This window comes from Perca flavescens, chromosome 8, assembly GCF_004354835.1.
Source record: "Perca flavescens isolate YP-PL-M2 chromosome 8, PFLA_1.0, whole genome shotgun sequence".
NCBI lineage: Eukaryota > Metazoa > Chordata > Actinopteri > Perciformes > Percidae > Perca > Perca flavescens.
Genome location: NC_041338.1, coordinates 23,293,053 through 23,310,626, shown reverse-complemented (window position 1 = coordinate 23,310,626; position 17,574 = coordinate 23,293,053). Strand labels below are relative to the sequence as shown.

Here is a 17,574-nt window from a genome sequence, read left to right as displayed (position 1 = left end):
AAACTAAACATAGCATTTTGTAGAATACATATCCACATGCAGTGTCCTGTCAGTGATGAAATATAGGCTGAATAATAAATTGGAGACTGGCATTGCTGAAATCAATACACAGCTAAACCAGATATGGCATTTTTTTAATTTGTTATAGCGGTGTATTCCTTTACCTTGGCAGCGCTCTTCAGCTGATACATGGACGGGTCGTCTGCTGGCTTGCCGGCGGCACATTTGGTGGCGCTAATGAGTTCGGCCAGAGCCTTGGCCACATCCCGCACCGCGTTTATCAGAACCACCTGAGGAGATAGAGCTGCAATCAATACGGCACAATGGTCAGAGTAAAGGTTTATCAGTAGCACCCTGGGGAAAGGATTTAACACAGCAGCCCTTATCACTCCCACCTAGTCATGATACTTCAGACTTAGTGAAGGGCAGAGATAGAGGCAAATGCACAGAGGAAAGAGGAAACACAATGTGTATACTATCAGATGAATCTGCAATTACACAAAGAATATAATGCTCAGTGTACAGCAAGATAGAGGACACTCATTATGAATGACTAATATTTCAGAATAGTATAATGATAATAAGTTATAATAGATGGTTAAAGTTCTGTGCAGCTGAATTAAGTAAATAAGTAATACCTGAGCTTTGCTGGAACACAAAGGTGTACAACTGTGACTACATATGGCTGAAACATCTGTGGTTGTATTAGACATTCTTTTGTTTGAATGTCTTTGGGAGTTTCGTCACCTGTGTCTCTGGATTCTCAGAGCCCATGCTGGTGGCTCCCATTTTGACCACCTCAGTGAGCTGAGTGATGGTCTTGGCTGAGGACTGTGCAGCCTGGGCCAGTTTCTCCTGGCTGGATGCGGCTCCAGCAACGAGCAGTTTGGTGTCCTCCACCAGTGCCTTGGCTGTCTTCAGGATGCTCTCCCTGATGGACGGGACACATTTTGTCACAATCTGCATCACAGTCACGCTCAAGTACCAGCAAAATGAAAGGAAGCTGTTGCTTTTTTAACAGAATGTGTGTTTAGTTAGGACAATTTTCAATTTACATTCATTATGTGAAATGCATCTGAATACGGAGCTTTAGTTGATTTAGTTGTTTAGTTGTTTAGTTTATGACTCTGAGTGAGTCATCAAAAGAAAAATGAAGCTCTGGTGTTGCAGTGTAAAAACCTAACAACTTAAATCTTGGTAAGTTAACTCACAGCAAACATATGTTGTATTATCCATGTGCTCATGAAACCTATTAATCATATGCTCGCTTTTAACCATCATCTCTTTTTTGGTGATTAGAGGTTTTCATTTAACAAAATGTCTTGGTCAAGGTGATTGCACCTGTGGTCAGCAAATGACTCTTCATTCTCAGGGCTCAGTGTTCCAGCTGAGGCGAACATGATGGTGGTGTCCAGGTCAGCGATGATGCCAGAAACAGCGCTGGCTGCTGTGATACAGGCCTGGGTGCCTTTGTTCCCCGCCTGCAGTGCTGACAGTACCAAGGACACCTGGAACATGTGAAGCATACCATTAGATATGCAGAGAGGTCCTTCAAACACGCTGTTGTCAGAGGTGTAAAAAAAAAATAAAAAAGGGGTGGGGGCTTTTCCCTTTATTTGAAAATGGATAGATATGAAAGGGGGCAAGAAATGGGGGATAACAAGCAGCAAAGGGCAGCAGGTCGGATTTGAACCCTGTGCCACTGCAGAACTCAGCCAACATGGGGAGAACGCTCTTACTGGGTGAGCTAGAGGCTGCCCTGCTGTGCACATTTTTAATGATTAACCAGCAGCTTTTACTCTTTGTTGGATGTTGGTGGAGCCTTTATAAATCGGATAAGTGAAGTTGCAAATGTTTAGAGTGAAAGATCTGGACGAGCTTGATTAAAGGAGGACGCTGGGAGAAAGAAAGACAGCAGGGTTTAACATGCATCAAATCACAGTCTGCTGCACAATCACATTAAGCCAATGAGCCTGACTCTGCAAATCTCGCATCTTCCCTGAAGACTGCTGTTTGCCTATCCCTCCTAAACAAATGTAAAGCCCTGACAGGTACATCTCAACGAGGCACAGGCTTCACGTATCAGCAAACGTGAGACCACACATTTTTCAAGTTTGGTATAAGCCCTGAATCAAGTCATAACCTCACAGTGGCGACAAAAAAAGACAAATGTTTGAACAGCCTGGCTAGTTGCTGCCAGGGTCGCAGCAGGGAGACATTAGTATTATCATTACCTGCGCAGTGGGTGATCAGGAGAGCATGCTCGCATGACCTGCATGACTGGTGCAATAATACAGTTAAGCACCAGTTATTAACTCCTAAAATAACATACAGTACATTAACCCTATAGTCTTCTGACACTATACCGGATCAATATCAAGGCTAAAGCTAAACCTTAATAATAAATAATAACCTGTCAGCTATGGTACAAAACAAACTTTCACACCTGAATTGCTTCTTCTTAAGCCTTGCAGTTGCACACACTTATATGTTCTCTATCACTTTATTTAAATAGTTATATATACAGCAACTGTACTGAGAGATGCATGAAATAGTTGAGTTAATGCTTCTATATATATATATATATATATATATATATATATATATATATATATATATATATATATATATATATAAAAAATATATATATATATATATATATAAAAAAATATATATATAAAAAGCTTCCTTCTGCAAGAGTTAAAGATGCTGTTTACCTTCTCCGTGACTGCTCGGGCACACTCGATGAGCTCCCTTTTGGAGAAGCTGTCAGTGGGGCTGAGCTGCAGGGCTCCAGCCTTCTGGACCATGTAGATACAGCCGTGGCCCAGCTCTTGCACCCGTGTCTTTATCTGGAAACCAACCTGAAAGCCAAGACCATCAACTTACACTGCATCCATCTTCCCATTTGAGTCAATGTACAATCATGTCCTAAACTGGCATGTCTCTTATACAGCGGATTATTTCAAGCACCCTCAGACAGGGAATGCTGGCACTACACCTTTAATTTACAGACTGAGATTCACGGGTGGGTGGTACTTCATTATAAGCGTCACTATAGGCTTTAAGACTTGTAGAGGCACAATGTCGCTATGGTAACCAGCAGAGTTTCCAGCAGCCTGTTATATACAGGATATTGATAAGAGCTGCACGCTAATTAGTGCAATGTTTCCACACATTGCTGTCCTCTGGACTACACAGAAAAGCTTTAAGAAAACACTATGTGGGTGCTCAGAGCGATGGATGCTGGAGGGGTATATTTCAGTTTGATCTCACACCCTTGAGCAAGGGGTGTCATTTCAAAGAACAGCAAACATCTGCTCTGATCAGTGGGTGAGTGAATACCGTCTGACATTTCAGGGGCCCAATTGCAAAGATATATAGAGCTTGATGTGTTAAATCCTTCAGAAGAAGTAAGTAATTTCCCCCACATACTCCATAGGACAGAGACGTGGCTTCTCACCTCCTCTGGCTCTGCAGTGGCTGCAGCGAGGCGTCCTTGGTGTGCTAGCTGTCCATAGTCCACCGTCACCTGAGAGGCAAGGCCGCCAAGCTCTTCAGGGCAGGTTACTGACTTAGTCATCTGGTGACAGAGAGAACATACATCATCAGCAGAGGCAGATTAATCTGTCTCTAGCCCTACTGACAAATATTGTCATTGAAGATTGGAAATGTAATGGAAAACACACAGAGTCATGAATATAATGCCAAAGTGCACTGACCATCTCTTGCGCAGTGATAGCGATGGCCTTGGAGAACTTCACCATGGTGGTCTGGTAGTCCACAAAGGAGCCCTCAGGTTCAGGCGGTGTTCCTTCATCCAGCTGTGAAGATCAGCCCTTTAGTACTTACCTATCCATAGTACATAATATATATATAGCTATCCTATGTGTTTTTACATTTGGTACTCCCATTTGCTGTATGTGAGACTTTTGATTTAGTTTAGTAACACTTTTAAATAAAGCATAGTATAAAAGGGTTTTGAGGTTTTAATTAATTATTCTATTAAATGTTAATAATTGTTTCATCATCTTTTAAAAGGTGTGGTCTAATAGCTCAGCTACAGTAAAGCTTCTGTAAGAAGCTGCGAATTTATGTATGATATTATTCTGCATTCTGTGTTATATTATGAATGCTATTTACAGTAGATAATGCTTAATATGCAGATATTTGGTTTCCCAGCGTACAATGAAGGACTACCCTGTTTGATCACCTGCCACTGCAGCTTGCTTTGTTTTTTTGTGTAGGTATTATTAATCGACGCCTCCCATGGACTTTTTGATCCCTCTCATTTTTGGGAGAAAGCTACCGACCAAACTACAGCCTGAACGTTAAATCTGTTGGGACAATATATGGCCCAATATTAGCTATCTCAAAGCTATCTATCGTACAGTATGTGTTGGCTGATAAGTAACATGAAACTGCAGCCCAGAAATGCCCAAGATATGATTTATCAAGATTCCATTATACCGTTTGTCCACCAGAGAGCACTGACAATTGTATTTTTTAAATGAAAAATGTCCGGCTTGGTAAATATCTTGGTCACAATTCATTAATAACCAAATTTAAGAAATCCTCCTTAAAAATGAGTGTTTATGTTAAGTGCTAATGTTAAATAAATGAATACATTGATACATTATTTTTGAACACTCAAGTATCAATATTGGTATCAAATTTGTCTATCTGACACACTATAGACCAAACATATAAAGTGCAGAATTTATGATGGCAAATTGATGGATGTTGATGAAAGAATTTTGGATTTTTCTACATTACAATAAACTATCATCAGCAGCTGCCAATGTTAAGTCATTAATAAAGTGGCTTTGACGCTATGTAGCCCTTATCTGGAAGGTACTGTACATTATTGTAGGGAATAGTCCAAATGTAGGTTGATTAAATTAAGAGCAACCACAAAGATAAATAGAGCTATGCTGGCAATACCAATGTCGGATGTCCAAATTGTACAAATTGTTAATTTATATATAATTTCGTTAACAATTAAAAAGCCATTAGTGAGAACATATAAACCTTTTTTATGTATGTATTCTTGTAAAATGGTTCCACTTTATATATGCTAATGGTGTTTTAATGATGGTTGCTCTCCTGTTAAAGCTGAGGGTTAAAAATTAAAAATAAAAAACACAAGGAAAAAAATAAAAATGAAGGATAAGATCTGAGCTATATGTCTGAGTATGAGCAGATTATTGCCAATTATTAACCGCACTGTGAATACAGTGACATGCCCCCCAGCAGGCTGAGTGACAGTGAACATCACCAGTGGGCTGTGGATTTAAAACTTGTCATCTACTGGACTAATTAGAGTCACTGACAAGGACACACTCTCGGCACACTTGCTGTGGAATTACTCTTACAGAGGAAAGCTCATTTTGCCTTCAGACAAAAATGATGGAGAATAAGTGTCAACCTGAAATCCATTTTAAACCACCTGAGCAGACTTCCCATAAGATGGTATCACACACACACACACACACACACACACACACACACACACACACACACACACACACACACACACACACACACTATCAAAACATACACAAACACAACCTTACTCACCCTGCCCATGGCCTCAGCGATGGACTCCACCATGCCTCCGACCATGCCCCCTTCACTGGCCGCCTCATTCAAAGTCACCATAATGTCATCCACGGCCTCCTTCATCAGCTGGGCTGCTTCAGAGATGGCATCGTGGGTGTGGGATGCCTGGGGACACAGTCAGCTGATTAACGCTTCTGTAACACTGTCTTGGTCTAGCCAGAAGGAAATTTATCAGCATGACAGCAGCTCCAGAGTGTCCCTACAGCTGGAAAGTATGCGGTGTCTAATTCAAACACCAAATTTGAAATTTAACAAAGTTCACATGCCATGTGAATTGATATGAGAAAAAGAACATATCTATCTATCTATAAATTGCAGGAACGTCTTTCTGTGTGTGTGTGTGTGTGTGTGTGTGTGTGTGTGTGTGTGTGGTGTGGGTGTGGGTGTGGGTGTTACGTGCATATCTCTCGAACAGTTTGTCTGATGGATTTCAAACTTGACAGATGTCTTGCTACGGGCACGAGTAAGTGCAGTGCCAATTTTGACGTTGTATGGATTAGAAATGCAAAAGATATCGTTAAATATATAGGTAAAAGAAGCATACATTGGCTTTTGCTGCTCTAGCCCCTGGCCACTCCCCCCTCTCACACTGAGGACCAGAGACAGAGAGCAGCGGAGCTCTGGCAGCTGTAATGTGACATAAATGTGCAAAGTTGTACTAGGCCTACTTTGGACTGTCTTTGACTTTGAATAAACAAACAACAATTACAGAATTTAAGGACGTTTCATTTGACTTTGAATAAACAAACGTCAATTCCCGAATTTAAGGACGTTTCAGAATCCCACACATGCAAAGCACAACCAGCTACAACAAGGGGCAGCGAGACCTGTGTGTGTCCGTGTTCGGAAGGTAACCTAGACATCACACGCAGACGCTACATGCAGAATGCTTTACAACAGCGTGGGGGGAAGGGGGACTCTTTTCCTGCTGTAACGTAATCTCAGAGAGAAAATCTCAGAGTTGAACCGTGCAGACACATCAGTTTTCATCAGACTCACCCTGGGTCGGGTTAATTAAGTCTACTGAAACTTACAACACTAATAACATTACCGTCACCAAAATACCCCGCGAATAAAATCCATACTTGACCGTTAACAGTCAAGCCACTAAACCTGTATGGAAATGAACACCTCTGCTGAAATGTTTAATTTGTTAACGATCATACGACAAATGACAACACCGTCTCTCTCTCTCTCTCTCTTGCTCTCTCTCTCTGCGCGCGCGCGCACACACACACACACACACACACACACACACACACACACACACACACACACACACACACACACACACACACACACACACACACACACACACACACACACACACACACACACACACACACACACACACACACACACACACACACACACAGTCCCGTTCTGGTGGTTGATTAACGCAGATATGTGCTGATTAGCTCTCATAACGGGCAGTGTGGATAGCACACTGCCATGAGTCCATGAAGCTAATGTCTGATTACTCCACATTGTTATTGTGATATTTTGTGATTACATTCTGAATCTGCAGCATTCTCTGTCAGGTAAACATAGTAGTACAATCTCTTCCTCTGATGTAGACATAGCCTACACTGTCAGTAGTAGGCTATACAGTGGTGTTGCACATTAAGTGGTTTGGGGTCCTTCTGTAAGTAATTTTGGGGTACAATTTGGTTTTGAAGAATTCTACAAGCAGCATTACCACAGGCCAAGCAATCGCCCGTTCCAAACAGGCACATTTTCAACGAGCACTGCACTAGTAATAAAGAATTACAGAAACTGAGGCAGAAGATAGTTCTTCATGATCCTCTTAAAAAGAAACACAACTGCTTTACTGTCTTGACCTGCTGAAATTCAGCTTAATATCTCAGGTCACCCATGAAATGGTGGCCATGGCAGGCTAAACACACTGTAGCTATATTAACTGCTTAGTACCTTTGGGTTCCCCCCGCCTTCCTTGGCAGCATAGAGCATCTGCAGTGCAGACTCAGACAGGGTCTTGGTCTGGTCTAGGATGGTCATCTGCTGCTGGTGGTCATGCAGCTTAGAGGCCAGGCCCACTGATGCCACAATGAGTGGATCGAAGTAACTTGCCAGCTGGGTCACCTGGGAAAACGAGTGGAAGAGAAGTGTTTGAGGAAGGACTGGATCACAAGATAAAAAAATAGACAGAATTGGGTTTTCTTTCTAAATCCAGAGGGAATGAAGGGATATATGGTCAGATCATCACCTTGTGTCCTAGTTGGGCAGCTTCACCTCGGGCAGCGGTGGAGACGGGATCAATCAGATGCCCAATCTCCTGCACAGAGGATGTCAGCTGCTCCTGGAGCGCCTGGTGAGTTACAATGGCAGAGAATTACGGTATAAGTCACAACAGAAATACTACAGATTCCATTTGGTTCTTTCTGTCGGACAAGATGGGGTACTTGAACTCACTTCCATGGAGATATCATCTCTGCAGGGCAAGGTCTGCCCAACTGCAGCTAGGGAAGCTTGCTCAATGTCTCGGATACACTTATTGATGTTATCAATGGAGTAGTCACACTCCCTCTGTCCTGGTGCCTTGTCCCTATCATCAGAAAATGTTACATCAATACATTTTATATTATGCAAATCAATCTAAAATAAATGTATAAGTATAAATAATGCAAAAAGACAGTACGAAATTCTCATTTAATTCAATGAAATAGTTATATTTTTTCGCATGTTCCTGACATTGACACCACTTTCATAGATAGATAGATACTTTATTCACCCCAAGGGAAATTTTTGGCATCCAGTAGCTTAGAAAACCATAACACAACAAACATACATACACACATATACCTCACATGCATACAAATCACTCACAGAAATTTAAAGAGTTACCAATTTGTGAAGTGATTACAAAGGTCGGGTATGGACTGACCATGATAAGGTGCTATGGTAGAGTGTGTGCAATGGTGGTAGTGCAAAAGTGAACAGTGCAGGGATTGAACAGTGCAATAGCTTAGTATTAAATATTAACTATGACTATGAAAAGACAAGAATGTAAACATAATAGAATTGCTTGACAAACAAGAAAAGAAATAATATACCAGAAATATCATATCTGAAAGCAAAATATGTAGCTACAGCCAGCAGCTGATTAGCTTAGCTCAGCATAAAGACTGGAAGCAGGGGGAAACAGCTAGCACCTCTAAAGCGTACTGAACACATTATATATTTTTTGTTGAAATCAGTAGAAAAACTGAAACATAGAATCAACAAGTTGTGGTTTTACATAGGGTTTTGCGCAGAATAATTTTTTGGCTGGGGGCAGTGGAGTCTTGTCATCAGCATGACGTTGCAAGGCAACCAGCGGACACTGCTTAGCCTAGATAATCTATTTGCTTCTGTTTCATATTTATCAACAAAACAAGAGATTGGCATCCATTCTCTCATCTAACTCTTGGTAAGAGAGCGAATAATCATTTTCTTTTATTCCTTAAAAGCATACATACTTTAGCTGCTGCGAGAACTGTGCATGCATCTGATTGGAGGATGATGACAAAGACAGAATTGGTTAGGGCACTATGTGCTGCAGATCAACCATGGCTCATCATCTCACCACTGCTCTATAGTGTTCACTAATCGATTACAAGGCAGCGGGAATCTCAGCAGATATAAACTAACGTAGCAATTTATTGCTTAGCTGAGCAGATATCACAGAATAAGCCCTCTGGCTTCAGAAACTATTTTTTCGTCTAACTGTGAACAAACCATTATAAACTTTGATTCAGGATAATCCTGCAGAGACAGATGTGGCAGTAGGTGGGATTACTACCAACCTGATGGAGGTGATGAGACTCTTGATGGAGTCAGAGACTGTTCTGGAGTGGCCGGCCAGTATGGACCATGTGGGAGGATCTTTGGGGTTGAGGACCAGCGAGCGGGCGGTTTCTAAAAGGTAAGTTGAGCTATCGAGCATGGAGCGGGCTGAACGCACGATAGGCTCCTGAGCTGCTGAGCCCTGTGGAAATGAAAACACAGTGCAGGTGAAACAACAGCCCAGGTAGCAGCTCGACAGCAAAGAGCTTACCACAATGGTATGACAGAGTTGTTAATATTCCTTGACTACCTTGGAGAGATCAAAGGTGCAATCAACGGGAGGGATGAGATTAGAAAGGCGCTTTACACAGATGCAGGAAGAAACACCTTCAGTCTTTATGATCCGAGCCAAAGCCTCCCTCGACAATTAGATTAACAAGCTGAAGATTAGAGCAGCTGTGCTGAGAAAGAGTGCCGTTAAACACTGCCCTCCAACAGATTACAGCCATAAAGCTTTTAGAGGACTGTGTGAGAACTGTTACACTCAGATTGAAAAATAAAATTCTGTCTTTCTCTTTGAGTCTTTTCTTGACATTAAAAAAAGGAAAATTGGACCGTTAATCTGATTCCCCCCATGTTCGCTGTACAAACCTTTCTGTGTTGGCTCATATAAAAGTGTCTGTTTAAAGGGGATTGAGTGCAGTTACAAAAGATTCATGACATATCTCTAAAGAGTAGTAGCTTCAAGATCCTCTGTAAGGATGCGTGGGGAAAGAAATGACTAATTGGATGTTTCTGAGAACAGAGGACCTGATGAAAGATTGCCTTTCATTTTCATTCAGCTACATCATTAGGAACTGTGGAAAAAATTAAAAAGAACTTTCCAAACGGAGCATTACAAACATAAAAATGGATGAATACCTCATTGCTGATTTGCGCTGGGATGCTCGCAAACTCGGGGTTGTTGGCAAAGGTTGACAGGTTTTCTACAGCCTCAAGGAGTGGGGTTGTAGCAACACGGCATCTGTTTCTGTTGTCTTCCGAAAAATCCCCATCTAAGGCCTGAAACAAGACAACAACATGTGAATATGAATATCTTTCCATTTTTGTCATACTTTTGTAAGCGGCTGAATTATACACACATCCACAGCTTCTCTCACATGACGAACAAATTCTGTAACAAATTTACACTCAACGTTTTGATCAGTTGGGGAGTTGACCTTGATGGTTTTGACAAGGTTGGCCGTGGTATTGGCCACCTCTTTGGCTGACTGGACAAACTGTCTCCTAGCCACAGGGTTGGAGGTTTTGGAGGAAGCCAGGCGGCAGGCGTTACAGAGAGCTGAGGTGTGCTTGGCTACAATTGTTGCTGCCGACAAGATCTGACAAACAAAGACACACCAACAAATAGGAATCAGAGGTTGAGTATGAAATGAAGCATTCTGGTAGAGTGTGTAGAGTAAATTATTGACGACATTCAGGTTGATTTTAGGTTTTTAAATGTTTAATCACAGTCACAAGAGATCTATATACACTACTGACCCAAGTGCAGTCCCCATATGCAAGATAATGGTCCTGTAATGTTTTCAAGCCCCACATGGACCTTCTTACCTGTGAGGGACTACTAGCTGGGTCCACTAAGTTCTGACAAGCCATCTGTATAGCCTGGTGGGCCCTTGCAAACTGGATGGGATCCACCAGTCCCTCGTGGCCTGACTGACTATTTGGATCAGAAACACCTACAAGATATGAGGCCTACAGGGTAAAAAAACAAAAACAAAGTTATAAATTAATAGATTAGTTTGCCACTAAATAGGTTCTTTATTGTCCTCCATGATCCCCCCTTGTTGTCACATACAAGCTAACACCCCCCACGTGCAGTCCACATTCTCTGACTAACATACATAAGTACATGAATAGATACTGTATATACTGTATACATTGCGCAGGGGGTAACATGGGAGCTTGCTGCAGAGGGAACACAAGACATGTCAGAGGTGTCCTTTTCCAGACAAGGTTACTGAATGTTGCATGGAGGTGAGGGTGTTATTTTACAAATTTAGGGATGGGAGTCTGTAAAACCTCCAACAAAAACTGGCTCACTGTCATGGCCAAGTGTCCTGCGCAAGTCTGAATGCCATTTATTATGAATGGATTCCACGTGGAATCCTTTTATTTATTTTTTCATTGTTTAAAAGGCGTGTATCAACCTTAAAAAATGCTCAACAATTTGCTTTCCCTAATCGAAATGTACGTTGATTAATTTTAAGCATGCATTAAAAAAACAAGTTAAGCAAAAAAAAGAGTGCAGAAAGTGGAAAGCTCAGATGAAAGCAGGAGCATGGTAACTCAGAGGGAGTAGATAGTACTGTGCTGTGTTCTCACCTGTCCTGCAGCCTCTGTCAGCCCACACAGAGCTTTGGACGCCACGCCCACGCTCTCCCCGAAGGCCAGCACATCACCTGTCTTACAGTGCTGTGAAATACCTGCCATTGACTCTCCTAGGACCTGAGGCATAGGGAAATGGAGAAAAACATGTACAAATTAGATGTTCAGCTACCTACTACCTAAAATATCTCTGACAGTTAAAGTATATGGTTCACACAATTATTTTGAAAGCCTGTACCTTCGAATTCTCCATGACGCTCTCGATGCAGTCAAAGTAGGAGAGTTCGCTGACAGGCTCATTGGGATTATCCAGGAGCCCTCTGACAGCCTGTACACAGACAGAGATGATAACTTAAACTACAATGGACACACAAATGAACATTCCTTCTATGATATTACAATTTATCAGCCACTTAATTTAGAGAAAGGAAACACTATAAATATAAATCAAACTGATGAGAATATACTGCCTTGATAAATAATGATAATCAAGCCTTTAAAATGCACAGCCTGATTGTCATTTTCAGTTACTTTAGTATAAGTAAATGTAGGCTTCAGTATAGCAAAATGCTCTGGTTTAACCAGTGTCACTAATGCACTTATAAAGTACTATAGTTCTGAATTTAATGTAAGTCTATAATTAATGGCTCTATGAGAGTAATTAAATGCAAAATAGGTGGAAGGAAAGGGTGAACAAATGCATATAGCTTTCCTGATTAAAAACATGTACAGGCAACATAAAACAGGCCTAAAGAGAAGGAGAGTCTGTGTGTGGTACAGTGTGTGTGTGAGGACCGCTACCTCCAACTCCCTCAAGGCGTTGTCACACTCTTTTTGTCCTGCTGCTTGCTGTGTACAGAGCGTGATCAGCTGGTTAATACTCTCTGTCACTGCCCTGAAACACACAGGCAGCCACACAGGCTTTTTAGCTCTCACGTGTCCTCCGCATGCACACACAGCTTGGCTTCACTCACACTCACTCACACATGCTTTTAACTCCCCTATTCAAGCATGGCACTGCTGGCCTCTCACTGCGATAGGCTAACACACTGCACAGGCGTGCCGAGATTGTCTTGAGTTTGTGTTCAGCCTTGCTGAGCACAGACAGGCCCTGGCCAAAGCTTCCATCTTCCTAATTAGACAGAGAGAAGTCAGTCAGGCCTAAAGCCCTGCGGGACCAGCTGTTGGCTTCTTACTTCGTACTCCCTCAAGCAATGCCGAACAGACACAGCTTGGGAAAGGCACACAGATGCAGCAGGGAGACATTTTGTGACATTTAAGTATAAAATCTTGCTACATGCTTGAATATGGACTTGGGTTCATATTTAGGACAACATGATGTAGTTTGTCAGCAAATACTGTATGATATTCATAAAAAGAACAAATAAAGAGAATGACACTCTCTGCATTTTATCGCACCTTGCTGCCACAGCTAGGAGATTCTTAGCATTGGCTGCACCTGGATCCACAGACAGAGACTTGGCAGCCAGCAACAGCTTACTGGACGCCATGGATATGTTCTTCAGATTACCAATGACTTGGATCTGGTCATCCTGTTTCTGCACAGGAAAGGAAAAAAATATATACAGGTGATTTTTAAGATGGATTTAGAGACTTTATTGTCTCGGCAACAGCTGTCAAGGGTTAAAGTATTTAAAAAAATGATTTAGTGTGTCCCTACCACCTATATCCTCTTTTCCTCACTCAGCAGGTCTCTTTGAGCCTGATTAAAGCTTGGGTGTCATGCTACATCAACTCCAATCCCAGATGATCTTTCCAAATTAATGAGCAAAATAACCAGAACAAGAACGTCACAAGATCTCATTACATCTGACTGCGTTAGTGCTCTTGATCACATTCATGTGCCTAAGTAAATTAGACGAAAAAGTCTAATTAACAAATTATTTAAATAGCTTAGGTAATAAAGACACACAAGAATAGGCCTTGTCCACTCAGCATTTAAGACTTTTGCGTTTGTCCATCAACGGTTTCAATGCTCCTCTCTGTGTGTAAAATACTGGTGACAGTGGATTACCATTTACCTGTTTCAATGGAGTGTGGAGGGGGTTGTATGATCATGAAACCTACTTGGGTGTGTCCTGCCATCTCAATGCCAGCATCCAGGAACTCATCAAAGTCTTGGCTGAACTTCCCTGAGGCCGCAGCCAGCTGGCTGCTCGTTCCACGAGAGGAGTGGACGACCTCGCCTGCAGAGTGGTTGAGTTCAGCAGCTGTGTGGTTCAGATCACTCTGGGCCTCCTGGAATGTCTTACTGCAGGGAGGGAGCTTCAAAGACAGGACACACACCAATTAGGGCATAGTGTAGTACACACACTATCAAAAATCAAGTCAAATGACAATAACCTGTTCCGGAATGGCGTGGTGTTTTAACGTATGTGTTCAGTACAGACGTTTTATGTAAATACAAATCCACTAAATGTCAAGTAAATCCCCAAATAAAGTTGGGACTCACAATGTCCACCAGCAGCTTCTTGCTGGCCTCACCAATGCTCCTAAGGGCCATGTCAACATCCTTCTGGCCTGGCAGGCAATTTACGCAGTTATTCAGGGAGTGCGACACTGCTTTGGCCACCTGAAACACAGCGCAACGCTCTGTCACTGGACTGCCATTAGTCATTCTAACAATGTGCTACACAATACAAAGTCCCAGAGCAAAGCTATAAGGGGAAAAACATCTCAAATGCAAATTGGGCTCACAGCGGTGCTGAGTAATCCGTGTCACTAATTTATGCTGCTGTCACAGATATATGCCAAACAATATGTTTATCCCCTGAAGGGCTGCAGGAGAATGAGCAGTTTTACTCTGGCACTCCTGAGAGAGGAATACCAGGCGAGAGACAGAGCAGAGAGAAAATAGCAACGCTTAGAGGGAATGATTGTTATGGAGAGAAGAAATGTTTACAAATCAGTAGAGGAGAGAAAGAGAGAGGGGCCTGAGGAACAATGTGATTGCTTGACTAATATCACTGTCTCTGAGGTATATAATACTGGGAGCTATGCTACCTGTGCCAGCCTCTGTTGACTCTCAGCATCTCCTGGATGAACCAGGGCCTGATGGGCTTCATGGATCAGCATGGCTGAGCCCTCCATGACAAACTGGGCTGAGTCCAGCATCGCAGCTGCAGCCTGAGGCTCCTTGGTGCTGGCTGCTACACCTCTGGCTGCTTGAGCCAATGTCCTTAAAGCCTGTGCTGTTTCTCTGGCAGCCACACCTGCAAACAACCAGCCACACATTGAAATGATAATGAATCATTTTGATCATAGAGACAAAGAGAATATTATGACGCAAACCAAATAATATCAGTGTAACAACAGCATCAGTAAATACCAGAAAGGGAAAATACAGCCTGAACTATGGATGATATATTGCACAGATATAAATTAAATATGATGTTTACATTCTCTGGTGTTGCACATTGTTATGTAGTGAGAGTAAGTAACCATGTTTCTGTAGAAATTGAAACTGACGTTTTACTAAACATTAAATTCAATCTCATTAGTTTTACTTTGCAGCAGTCCTGTTTATGCAAAACAAACTGAGAGGTATGTGTATTTCTTGTCTTTACTACAATTTTAATTGCATTGTGTAAATCACCTGGCAGGGGCTAGCCGTACCACACCGAGAACACACTGTGATACTCAAATGCTCTCAGTGTTTAAATAAATGAGTTAATATAATAAATATGGCTCCATATGGGAGGTGCCCTTAACTTATTATATACAGAGCCGAGACGAAAAGCATCAAATTGCATCAGATTGCATTAACCAGCCAAGTGGAGCCATTTGCTGATGAAATTAATGAGTAGCGGGGAGCACCGTGGGCCACAGCATGAAGTGCTGCCTGGGAGCATTCATTGTTAGAAATGCTTTTCTCTATCGGTCTTCATCTCTCCTCCCCTGAGATCTTCAATCGGACCAGAATTGACAGTAGAACTGCCAAACCATGTTGGATTCAAAGGGTTAAATTTAAAGCAATCGTGATAGCACAAATAAAGGAGTCATAATTTTCTCTGCCTGTTTTATCCTCACACTCCCACTTGGCACAGTTTAAGGACACAACCTTTTTCATAAAAAAATGCATTCAGCAATCCAAATATATTTATTATATCTATTTATTCTGGCAATGTAACTACTCTAGACAGAAGTAAATTTTTTAATACACTTCTCTTACCTGTATAATGCTCATTGCCCTGTGCGGCACATGTCAGCAACTGGGCCATGGAGGAGCCCACAGCCTTAGATGTACTTCCTAAATCCTGAGCACACTTCTCCAGCTGTGGGAGCGTCAGAACACACAAATAAACCATTTGATTCACAGTTGGGATTTTCTCATCATGCAAGTATGTCTACAGTTGGATATCTACAGTATAATGTTTCAATTGAACTTCACAGCAGATGTTGCTATGTACTGACCGTTTCCCCAGGAAGAGGTTTAAGTTGGCTGTCAATGACGGACATCTTTGCATCCTGAAGCTCACTCTTCAGCGTCTGTACAGTTTTGAGGGCTGAATCGATCTCCAAAGGACCACAGGCTTCATGGGCCTTCAAACGACACACACGGATACATTTTACTCACAGGCACGCACCCATCCATTATGGAGCACGACCAGGATGCCAGCCTACTATATATGCTGTGCTTGAATGGAGCAGATGGCAACACATTTCCTGCATCAGTGAGATTACTCGACTCCTGCTATTCCTAACTGTATTATGTATAGATACCTTCAAGGTGGCTGTCCTGAGCTCAGCCAGGCAGGTAGCCAAGTTCTTGGCACACTGGCCCAGTTGCATACCAGCTGCCTGGTCAGCCACCGTCGGAACTGCTGACTTTGCAGACGTCACCATCTTACTTCCAGGCTGATGGCGACAGAAAAACAACAACAAATTCAGAAGAACAAAAGGAGCAGTGGTGTGTGTATCTAATGACAGAGAGTTTGATAATTGCTGTGTCATGGCGAAAGGTCTGACCTGTAAGAAGCTCTGGCTGGCCATGATGAGGGCAAGCTGGGCACCAAGCTCCTCGGGCTGGGCCTGGCTGCTCCTCATCCCCTGAACCAACTGGGGAATGCTATCTGCTACTGCCTGCATTAAACACACCAACAAGGAATGCTTCATATCCACATCATACTGTTTGAAAGAGAAAGGTGCTGCATGTAATATGCATTATAAGGATTGAGTTTTTTAATACATTATTTTACATTGGTTTAATGCATCAGTAAAAAGAGTACACGATCATACCTTGCAGCTGTGTACTAGCTGTTGGTGTGAGACGGTATTTTTGTTTGAAGCAGCAGCATTTTGTGCAGCTGCGATGGTCTGAGTAGCAGCAGCCGCTGCCTGCTTAGCAGCTATCTGTTCAGAAGATACAAATGGAAATCATTTAAGCTAAAGTAAGAGAGTGGCGCCTGGCTGAGTGTAACATTAACTTTTGCTCTGTGCAGTATTAAGCTGTCATGATCTGCACTCAGACAGAGTTGTTCTAATCAAACTAAGATGGGCCACAAACCAAACATTCTGTAAGAAGAGGGAAATGGAATTGCAGTGCTCAATCTTTATTTCATGGGATGATCAGCACTGCTTTCCTCTTGCTATGTTTCCAAAACTAAAGCACTGAAAACATACTGCTTAGCTCACATTAAATCATAGACACAAGACTAGCTTTGAAGTGATGACAAGAATGAAAACAGAGAGAGACGACATTCCTTGTTGAGCGGATAAGGAGGCAAAGATGATGAAAGAGAGCCAGAATACATGATA

The 17,574-nt window shown here is 42.2% G+C and overlaps 1 protein-coding gene across 6 annotated transcripts in view; it reads right to left on the bottom strand.

The window, feature by feature from the left end:
* The window catches only part of tln2b (talin 2b), an 88,356-nt gene that overhangs the window by 12,469 nt on the left and 58,313 nt on the right, over nucleotides 1–17,574 (bottom strand). For 5 of the 6 annotated variants that reach the window (XM_028584268.1, XM_028584264.1, XM_028584265.1 and 2 more), the window contains exons 22-47: nucleotides 17,056–17,169; nucleotides 16,786–16,899; nucleotides 16,540–16,674; nucleotides 16,231–16,359; nucleotides 15,989–16,091; nucleotides 14,821–15,029; nucleotides 14,270–14,389; nucleotides 13,885–14,082; nucleotides 13,216–13,355; nucleotides 12,598–12,691; nucleotides 12,035–12,124; nucleotides 11,794–11,916; nucleotides 11,020–11,163; nucleotides 10,605–10,790; nucleotides 10,330–10,470; nucleotides 9,429–9,610; nucleotides 8,056–8,188; nucleotides 7,850–7,951; nucleotides 7,555–7,725; nucleotides 5,581–5,727; nucleotides 3,723–3,824; nucleotides 3,464–3,583; nucleotides 2,718–2,864; nucleotides 1,342–1,508; nucleotides 748–931; nucleotides 165–290 (exon numbers count right to left, since the gene is read on the bottom strand). In XM_028584268.1, the coding sequence (XP_028440069.1) occupies nucleotides 165–290; nucleotides 748–931; nucleotides 1,342–1,508; nucleotides 2,718–2,864; nucleotides 3,464–3,583; nucleotides 3,723–3,824; nucleotides 5,581–5,727; nucleotides 7,555–7,725; nucleotides 7,850–7,951; nucleotides 8,056–8,188; nucleotides 9,429–9,610; nucleotides 10,330–10,470; nucleotides 10,605–10,790; nucleotides 11,020–11,163; nucleotides 11,794–11,916; nucleotides 12,035–12,124; nucleotides 12,598–12,691; nucleotides 13,216–13,355; nucleotides 13,885–14,082; nucleotides 14,270–14,389; nucleotides 14,821–15,029; nucleotides 15,989–16,091; nucleotides 16,231–16,359; nucleotides 16,540–16,674; nucleotides 16,786–16,899; nucleotides 17,056–17,169 (3,621 nt within the window). The remainder of the gene's footprint in view (nucleotides 1–164; nucleotides 291–747; nucleotides 932–1,341; nucleotides 1,509–2,717; nucleotides 2,865–3,463; nucleotides 3,584–3,722; nucleotides 3,825–5,580; nucleotides 5,728–7,554; nucleotides 7,726–7,849; nucleotides 7,952–8,055; nucleotides 8,189–9,428; nucleotides 9,611–10,329; nucleotides 10,471–10,604; nucleotides 10,791–11,019; nucleotides 11,164–11,793; nucleotides 11,917–12,034; nucleotides 12,125–12,597; nucleotides 12,692–13,215; nucleotides 13,356–13,884; nucleotides 14,083–14,269; nucleotides 14,390–14,820; nucleotides 15,030–15,988; nucleotides 16,092–16,230; nucleotides 16,360–16,539; nucleotides 16,675–16,785; nucleotides 16,900–17,055; nucleotides 17,170–17,574) is intronic. The other variant, XM_028584270.1, reaches the window with a different exon arrangement.